The sequence below is a fragment of the Manacus vitellinus genome, unplaced genomic scaffold (genome assembly GCF_001715985.3).
Source record: "Manacus vitellinus isolate BGI_N305 unplaced genomic scaffold, ASM171598v3 scaffold_52_pilon, whole genome shotgun sequence".
NCBI classification, from domain to species: Eukaryota; Metazoa; Chordata; class Aves; order Passeriformes; family Pipridae; genus Manacus; species Manacus vitellinus.
Genome location: NW_021940628.1, coordinates 1,246,789 through 1,255,638, shown reverse-complemented (window position 1 = coordinate 1,255,638; position 8,850 = coordinate 1,246,789). Strand labels below are relative to the sequence as shown.

At 55.6% G+C, this 8,850-nt stretch overlaps 1 protein-coding gene across 1 annotated transcript; it reads right to left on the bottom strand.

Moving 5' to 3' along the window:
* Nucleotides 1-3,759: 3,759 nt before the first annotated feature.
* Nucleotides 3,760-8,763, bottom strand: GPN2 (GPN-loop GTPase 2). Its single transcript, XM_029963081.1, has 5 exons — nt 8,123-8,763; nt 6,049-6,205; nt 5,608-5,768; nt 4,835-4,965; nt 3,760-4,359 (listed from the first exon to the last, which is right to left on the bottom strand). The coding sequence occupies exons 1-5, from the start codon at nt 8,537-8,539 to the stop codon at nt 4,287-4,289; spliced, it is 939 nt and encodes a 312-aa protein (XP_029818941.1). The 5' UTR covers nt 8,540-8,763; the 3' UTR covers nt 3,760-4,286.
* Nucleotides 8,764-8,850: the final 87 nt, after the last annotated feature.

Here is an 8,850-nt window from a genome sequence, read left to right as displayed (position 1 = left end):
CAGCACGTTCCAACACGAAAAATAATTACAATAAAATACAGTCACGGCACCCTGGGCTATGAGCTCATCAGATCCAGCAGGGCTGGGCAGGAGCCGGCCTTTGATGGGAAGCACCGGGATGCCGGGAGGAAACGCGCCGTGACTCAGGTTCAGCGGGAGCCCCGACGTGGGGACGTGGGGGACATGCCAGTCCCGGGCCCTGGCATGGCCAAAGCACAGCTCAGGGGGTGCCAGGAGCCCCTGGGCAAGGGGGAAACTGAGGCATGGCCAGGGAAGTGACCAGGGAAGACACCCCAGGGAAGTGAAGGAATTATGGGGTATCCAGGGAGCAAGGGACCGGCCTGGGATGTAATGAGTTTTGCCAGGGCTCTGCCATGGGAGAGCACTGGCTGCTGTGGGAGGTTGGGCTGCTCAAAGCAGAACCTGTTCGCCCTGGATGGGACATTTCACCTGGAGCAGAGACCAGCAGAGGGGATTAACCCCTGTGAGCCCCCCCACACCTTGCCCACCCCCTAGTCCCCTCCCCAACCCCACTGTGACCCCCCATGGTTTGGTGTCACCTTGGCCCCTCCAAGGGCCACCTCAGTGGCTCTGGCAGGTCCCGTTTTCTCCCCAGGTCCAGGCTGAGCTGGGGAACCCTGGCACTGTCGAGGCTGGTCCGGGTGGGGGAGGCCAGTGAGGGGCCCCAACACTCCCAGCCCCAAGTGCTCCCAGGCTGGGAACCAGCCCCAGACCTGTAATTATCCAAACCGGGGCAGCCGACGGGAAAAACGAGCCGAGGGCTCGTGCTGGCCCTTGACCCGCCGGCCTGGGGACACCAGCAGCCCAGACTGGTTAGACTGGAGCATGGCAAGGTGGGAGCTGGGGGGTACTGGTGCTTGAGAAGGGGATTAACTGGGGGTTTATGTCCATCCCCGCTGCTTTTCGGGGCCACGGGTTCCCGCTGGCTTCCCAGGAGTTAACTGATTTCAACAGCTCCCGAAATTGCAGCGTGGCTGGGCCGTGTAGGAGGAGGATGCTCGTCGGCTCCCAGCCGGTCCAGCAGCTTTTCCAGGCTGGGAGGGAGGCCCTGGATCCTCAGGACAGCTCCCATGAAAGGTTTGTGCTGCTGGGGAGAGTGGAGTGTTCCCTGGGGTCCTCCTGGGCCCCCCTGTTTCATGCAAGGTGATGGGACCCAGATGGAAAAAGCAAGGGAGACGTTGGAACCCCAATCTCTGTCCCTGTCCCGTGGCTGTGGAATGCTCTTGGTATCCCTGACACCGTGCAAGGAGGGGCACCCAGAAAAGCTTTCAAATATATGAGTTTTAGTGTCTTTACCACCAGTAGAGCAAAGGGTCATGGGGCCAGGGAGTGTCCCCCACCCTCCCAGCAGGGTCCTGGCACAGCCCCATACACAGGGACCAGTAGTCATGGGGAAAAGAACACCAAAGCAGGATTCTGAGGGCATGTGGGGGATGCTACCCCAGCCCTGCCACCTGCAAAGGCTCTGCCCATCCTGAGTGGGGACTGCAGGACCCACAGCCAGGCCTGTCCTTGTCCCCAGCTCTCCCAACCTCCCCACAGGGCTTTGTGCCCGAGGCTGGGGCTGGCTGGCTCCTGGCTGAGCCTCCTCCCTGATGACCATCACCCTGGCCTCAGGGCAGTGATGGGCAGCCTCCTGCCAGGCTGACACCAGATGCCTGCTCTGGAGGCTTTGGGATTTTTGGTGAGGCTTTTTACCCCACCCCCCCAGAAAGCACCACTTGATGGGGAAATTCAGTCTCTGAGCAGGAACCCCATAATGGAGCCAGGACTGGGGCTGGAAGATGGAGGGAGGGGACACAGCAAACCCCAGTTTGGTGGCTGTGATTGAAACCCAAACCCCTTCATCCCAAAAAATCACACCCTGCCAACCCACCACGGTCAGGGTGGGCTCAGCCTGTCCCAGCACCAGGCTTGGAGGGGTTGGGGCAGGTAGGGCCAACTCAGCAGAAAGATGGGTACCCCCCCACCATGCCAGGGTTGTGCCTCAGTTGGGGTGACTAATCCCAGCCCTTGGCCCCAGCCAGTTGCTCAATGGGAGTGACAGGAGCCAAAGTGTCACCTCCCTGAGCCCTGGGAGCCTCCCAGTGTCTGTCCCCTCCCAGTGTGGGGACATGTGGATGCAGGACCTGCCTGGATTTCACACCAGGGTCTCCAGCCTTCCCTGTCTCCTGCTGAGCCATCCTCCATGCCACCCTGACCAGGAGCAGTCCCCACTGGGCTGTGGGTCTCAATTCAGCCCCTGATTCAGCTGTAAAAAGCTCTTTAGTGCAAAAATGCTGCATTTTTGAGGCTGCAGAGCTCTTCTAGACCTCAGCACTTAGAGGACACAACCGAGGTTCCCTGAGCTGAGCGGTTTCCATCTCCTTTGATTCCCATTTTCTCCAGCACTGTCAAGGCTGAGTCTGCAGATATCCAGGGTATTCAAATAAAAAAAAAACCAAAAAGCCACAAAAGCTTTGATGGCTCTTGTGTAACACGGTCTGACCTGACCATACCCTTTTAAGCCACCAAATCTCTCAAAGCCATGAAAAAGCCACCATAAAATTAATATTTTTATGATCACGTCTCCCATCCCTTCACAGAGCTCCAAAAGACCAGGATGAGGCCACAAGCCACAGGGTGAGGATGGAATTTCAGCTCAGTTATGGTTACATTGGCTTCCAGACCTTCAGCACTGAAATGCTGGGTTCCAGCCAGGAATACCCAGGGAAGTCTCTGGGCTCTTGGGAAGAGCTGAGGCACCGGCAGCAGACAGGGATTTGACTTTAATATGTGAAATATCAGTGCAGTGTTTCATTGGGAACGGGTCTGCTTAAAGCACAAACATGTGTCTTCACCCTCCTCCCCCTGAGCTCTTCCTTTTCTCCAAATCCTGACCAAAAAGCTGGGAGATGCAGGAAAAATGAATTTTAATTCCCTGCCCAGCTGCCCAAGACCCCATTTACATCGAGATCCATTGAAGATCCAGTCTGCAATCCCTCTGCCAAGGGCCAAACCATCCTGGGAAAAAAGTCTTGTTGTATTTTATGCAAGATCTTGGGCAAGAGGCAATGCTGAGTCTGCACATGGAGCTGGGATCGGGAGTGTCACCCGCTCCCATCCCATGTGGAGCTGCCAGGAGGCACTTGGAGGCTCCTTGGTGTGGACACCTCACTTTTCACCCCCCAGCCCTCCAGATCCATCTCCCAGCTGCTGCCTGCAGCGGGAATCAGGGCAGGTGGCACACAAGGCTGGGAGCTGCTGCCATCACCATTGGGAGCTACAGCAGGACAGCAAGAGGGAATTACATGGGAAGGAGGGGAAGCCCCAGGATTTGGGATGTGAAGAAAGCAAGCCCAGAAAAAAACAAGGTGGATGAGGACACACAAGGCAGCTGCTGGGAAAGGCCCTACATGCAAACCATGAGCTGAGTCACACAGGGGCTTTCTTAATCAAAAGCCTCCAAGAGCCGAGCTGGCAGTTTGTGCTCCGTGCGCCCCAACCTCCAGCCTCTGGATCACTCCTGGATCACCAGGAGTGACCTGCTTTCCTGTCCCACAGTCCTCACTCCCTCCAGCAAACTCTGAGCCTGTTCTCAGGCAGATCAGAGAGGAGCAGGACACGGCCAGCACACGGAGCTGCCGCGCACACAACGCGCCCGCTGCCGCGACGTTCCCACCCGAGGCTCTTTAGCCTCGGGCTCTGCAGCTCTCTTGGGTTTATTTATTCAGGTTCAGCAAACTCCCAAGATGAAAGTGAGGCGAAGGAGTTCTTTTATTAAGAAAGAGTCCATCATTATTTCCAAGAAAAAGAAAAACAAACATCTTTCTGTCCTTGAGACGGAGCGGAGGCGTCTCCGCCTGGATGCTCCCCGGAGCACGAGGCCCGTGCACGTTCCTCCTGCAGCAAACCCACAACTTGTGTCTCAAGTCCCTCTGAAGATGAGGCAGCTACAACTGATTTTTCTTTCTCTGGATCTGTCTTGGTCATGATGGGGAAGAGGAGACTTTATCTCTCTTCTTTTCCTTGCTTTTCCTTCTCCAGCTCAGTCTCTCTGTTCCTAAGGAAAGACCCGGCTCATCCCACCTTCAGCCACCTCCTTTCTCCCAAATTTCTGCTCTGTGCAGCAAGGCAGAAGCCTGGGAAGTCAAACCCACCCAGAGAGGGAGTCCAGCAGCCAGACTATGTCTGGAAGGGCTTTCACTTGCTCTGAGTCACAGCTTAAGCTCCTGGTAGGAAAAAAGGAGAGGTGTCAAAACAGAGAGGAGCCATGGAAGGGTGTGTCACAGATCCATCACCTCTTCTTCCACGGCTTTGTCCTGAGATTGCACATACTTCTCCTGCACTGCAAGGGTGCTGATAACGCAGTAATTAAGGAAAACAAGGGGCTGGGCTCAAACACTCCCTTCTGCAAGGAGCTCTGAACGTTCTCAGTGAGGAACCAGCCCCACATTAGCCCCAAGGCTGGCAGGAAGATGCAGGGCTGGCAGCAGCAGGAATCACCTGAGTTATTTCTGGCTCTGCCTGATCCCAGACCTGACAAGTACAGGGGAATCAATTGTATGATTTGGAAGACAGGGAATGAACCCATCCAAGGGAGTGTGAGGGAGGGGAAAGTTGTGAAAAGATTCCTGACACAGTCCCAGGATCAATTAACAACAACTGTGGTGGTTTTGGGGTGGACAAGTGTCTGCCACAGGCTGGGCTCAGCATGACCCACTCCCCACACGTGTATCACCCACCAGGAGACATTACAAACAACTTGGGCCTGCAAATTCCAGCCTCTCCCCCCCAGGGAAGGAGAAATTAAACTCAGCACCAGAGAGGATACGAAGAGAAGTGGAAATCAGCTCCCACTGCTGCTGACATCAGAGCTTCCAGGCTCCTGTGCTCCTGGTCTCCGAAGGAGTAGCCGTTGGCTTTGTCCACTGCCTGCATCACCTGCCGCATGCTCTCCTTGTCCTGGAAGGCAGTGACATGGCACACTGGGAATCTGGGCCTTTCCCAGAGGCATGAGCTCATGGTGGGCTTTACATGGGTTTTCTCCAAGCCTCTGGGCCACCCACACAGGCCCTGAGGACACTGGCAGAGCCCCCGAGCCCTGGGGACATGGGACAAACAGGGACACCCGTGGTACAGGCCAGGCTGACACCTCCACCCTCTCCTTCCTTTCATCACCTTGTCCCAGCCCATTTGCCTCTGTTGACACTTCTGCCAACTCCCTGATTAACCACCACATTTCCAGCCCTTCCTCCCCAATTTATTCCTCCCAATCTTCTAATTATTCGGTGCTCCCTAATTTGACGACGTTCTAGGTAATACTTTGCCCAGGTTTGAAATGCAGCTGCAGAAGGGCTGGGAGAAAGGGGAGCCTGAACTCCCCACCCCAGGACACAAGGCCCAGGTAGCCCCAAGCTCATCAGCCTTTCCTCTTCCTTTGGCTGCCACGGATCATTTACAAGTCTGGGTGTGTTTCCCTGTTTTCCATCCCTGAGTCTCTTCACAGCTCAGGCTTTCAGCCCTCGTGGCTCTGAGCAGACACAAACAAGGTGCTACACACCCAGCCACACATCCAAGGCTCCCTGTTCCCTCCTGCTGCATCACCTGGACGTTGAGGGGGACAAAGGACACCAGGCTGTAGTCCTCAATCACCTCCACCAGCTTCTCGTTGAGGCGGCGGTAATTCCTGAAGAAGGGATCGGAGGCCAAATGATCAACCAGGTAAGAGAGATCCAGGACCTCGGTGTAATAATCCAGGTTGAAAGCTGCAGGGAAACAAGGCAATTTTTAAGTGGAAGAGTACAAGTTTCCCCACCATCACTGAGGTTTACACCAGTTTCTTCAGCCACTCCCATTCCCAAACAGGCAATCTGCACCTGGTCAATCCACATCCCTCAAATTCCTGGAAGTGTCCAAGGCCAGGTTGGATGGAGCTCTGAGCAACCTGGTCTAGTGGAAGGTGTCCCTGCCCATGGCTTTAAGGGTATGAGCTCTAAGGTCCCTTCCAAACCCAAACCATCCCGTGATTCCATGGAATTCTCTTACCCAGCTTCCCGTACTGCTCGATCAGGTCCATCTTGGAGAGGATGTTGACGTGGGGCAGCTCCACGTGCAGCATGGTGGAGAGGGAGGTGCAGAGCACAGAGATGAACTTCCCAGGGTCTGTGCAGTAGTGGGAATCCACCAGATGCACTGCAGCCAGCTGGGAAGCAAAGGCACGAAGGGACACAAAGGTCAGACCCGTGACAAAACCATCCACTTGCTTTAGGGACGGTCGGGAAGTGGCAACAGGACAATCTGTTCAGACCTGACTGCACCACGTAGGGAAAGCTACCACCTACCTTCTACCTCCTGCACAGGAAAACCAGAATCAGAGAACCATGGAAGGGTTTGGGTTGGAAGGAACCTTAAAGCTCCTCTCATTCCAATGCAGGGACACCTTCCACCAGCCCAAGTTGCTCCAAGCCCCGTCCAAACTGGCCTTGGACATTTCCAGGGATGGGGCAGCCACAGCTTCTCTGGGCAACCTGTGCCAGGGCCTCACCTCCCTCACAGCCAAGAATTCCTCCCCAGTATCCCATCTAACCCTGCCCTCTGGCACTGGGAAGCCATTCCCACTTTTCCTGTCACTCCAGGCCTTTGTCCGAAGTCCCTCTTCAGCTCTCCTGGAGCCCCTTTAGGCACTGGAAGGGGCTCCAAGGTCTCCCCAGAGCCTTCTCTTCTCCAGGCTGAACATATTCATAAATCCACATATATAAAAGTGTATATTGTCCCATTCCCACCCAAGGACCACCACGGATTCAGGACCCAGGGAAGGGCTGTCAGGAGGCTTTATGGGGTGCTGAGCTTCACCACCAACACCCAAACCTGCAGCTGCTTTCCCTTTCCCTTTCCCCAGGGTTTCTCTCTTTGCAGCTGAAGTTTCCCCACTTGCCTGAACTCTGCAGAATTTTTGGGGTAACAGCTGGGTTTAATTCTCCTACTGAACAGCACAACTGCCTCCAGATTTCCACCTTCCCCACAGGACTGCTCAGGCCATGGCACACTCAGGAGCAGTAACTGTAGCACGCCACGTTCTGCTGGGAGAGCCAACTGCGGTCTGCACTAATAATTAATAATTACACTAATGAACAGTTCGATTCCCTGTGTTTTGTGCTGCTGTAACAATGTGGTCCCAGACCTCTGGAAGTCACTCCAAGCCAGGGCTCTGAGGCTGAGCGTGGCTGAGTCACAGCAGAGCTTCTGCAGCAAAAACCAGCCCAGGTGTGAGCACCCGGGAGAGCAGCAAAACAGCAGCACAAATGTCTTATTTTAGCAACCCCAATTTCACATCCATTTATTCCAATGAAAATAACCTCTAATGTGCAGATTCCCAGTGACATTCTCAGGCAAATGAACCTGCCCTTCTTGCTCTCACACTGCAGAGGGTTTGCACATTCATGGTTTGGCCCCGATGCAAAGCAAACGCCGCGTCAGCAGGTTCCCTGGGCTGTGGGACTGTTCTCACCTGCACGGCCTCATCTGCATCTCCCATTGTGCAAGGAGGCCCAGAGCACGTCCCACGGGGTGCAGGCAGGGCAGGCAGGGCCTGGGATGTCACCTGGGTTCCTCACAGGGCAGGGCAAAAAGGGTCCCAGCACACACCGACCTCCCTGCCTGGATAAAACACATACACTGTGGGGATGACCCTGGAGCACAGCAAGTGCTTGTCCCATCCCTGGAAGTGTCCAAGGCCAGGTTGGAGCAACCTGGTCTAGTGGAAGGTGTCCCTGCCCATGGCAGAGGGTGGAACTGGATGGGCTTTAAGGTCCCTTCCAACCCAAACCATTCTGTGATTCTGTAATAAGTGTGAGGAAAGAATCCATATTTCTGCCCATAATCCCACTGCTTTAAAAGCCCTGACAAGCCACTGTTTTGCCAATCCTTTGGAGAATAAAATAAGACAAAATTAGGACAAAATTCCCCTCCTTCCCTAATAAAGCCATTTCACAGGAAAGGCCAAAAAACTCCTGAAGAAAACAGCCATTAGTCCCCACGATGCCCATGGGATGTGAAGCCTCACATGGGCGCCAATCACCCACCCCAAACCCCCTGCAGAGCCCCGGAATTCCAAAAATACCCTGAAATTCCACTTGGCCAGGTGGGCGAAGACGTTCTTCAGGGAGTTGTGGTGCGTGTAGAGCTCCACCTGCCCGGGGCAGTCAAAGAGGACATAGTGCCCCTTGAGCCCTTCCAGCTTCTCCTGCAGCCAGTCCACGTTGGTCTCCAGGTACTCCATGCAGTAGAGGAGGCCCCCGTTGGGCCCCAGCCCGAGGCTGCCCATGACGTCGGGCAGGGTGACGAGCTGGCCGATGTCCAGCTCGCAGGGGCAGGGCAGCGCCTCGTTGGCAGGGTCCAGGTTCACCACGGACACCCTGCGCCCGATCTGCGTCAGGAATTCCCTCATGGCGTGGCAGTAGGTGGTTTTCCCGGAGCCTGGTGGCCCGATGACCACCTGGCCGAAGGCCACCGAGTGGCCCCTGCTGCCCTCAGACATGGTGGGTCATGTCCTACTCCTGCTGCTGCTGCTGGCTGGGAGAGGGGGAAAAAAATCCCATTTACTGCTTAATCTGCGTTTGTAGGGATGGGATCCGCTGGGATTCCCACCCAGGGAGAGGGTGGATGTTACAGCTGCCTCCTGTCACTTCTTGCTCTGAGCCCCACACTGGGGTGGATGACACCCTGGTGCCCCCCACTCTGAAAACGACACTGGCCCTTTATCCCCACATCCCCCTTTATCCTCTTCACCCCCTGTGCCCCCGTGTTTCCCTTTCCCCCACGGGGCCCCTCTTCTCCCCTACGCCCCTC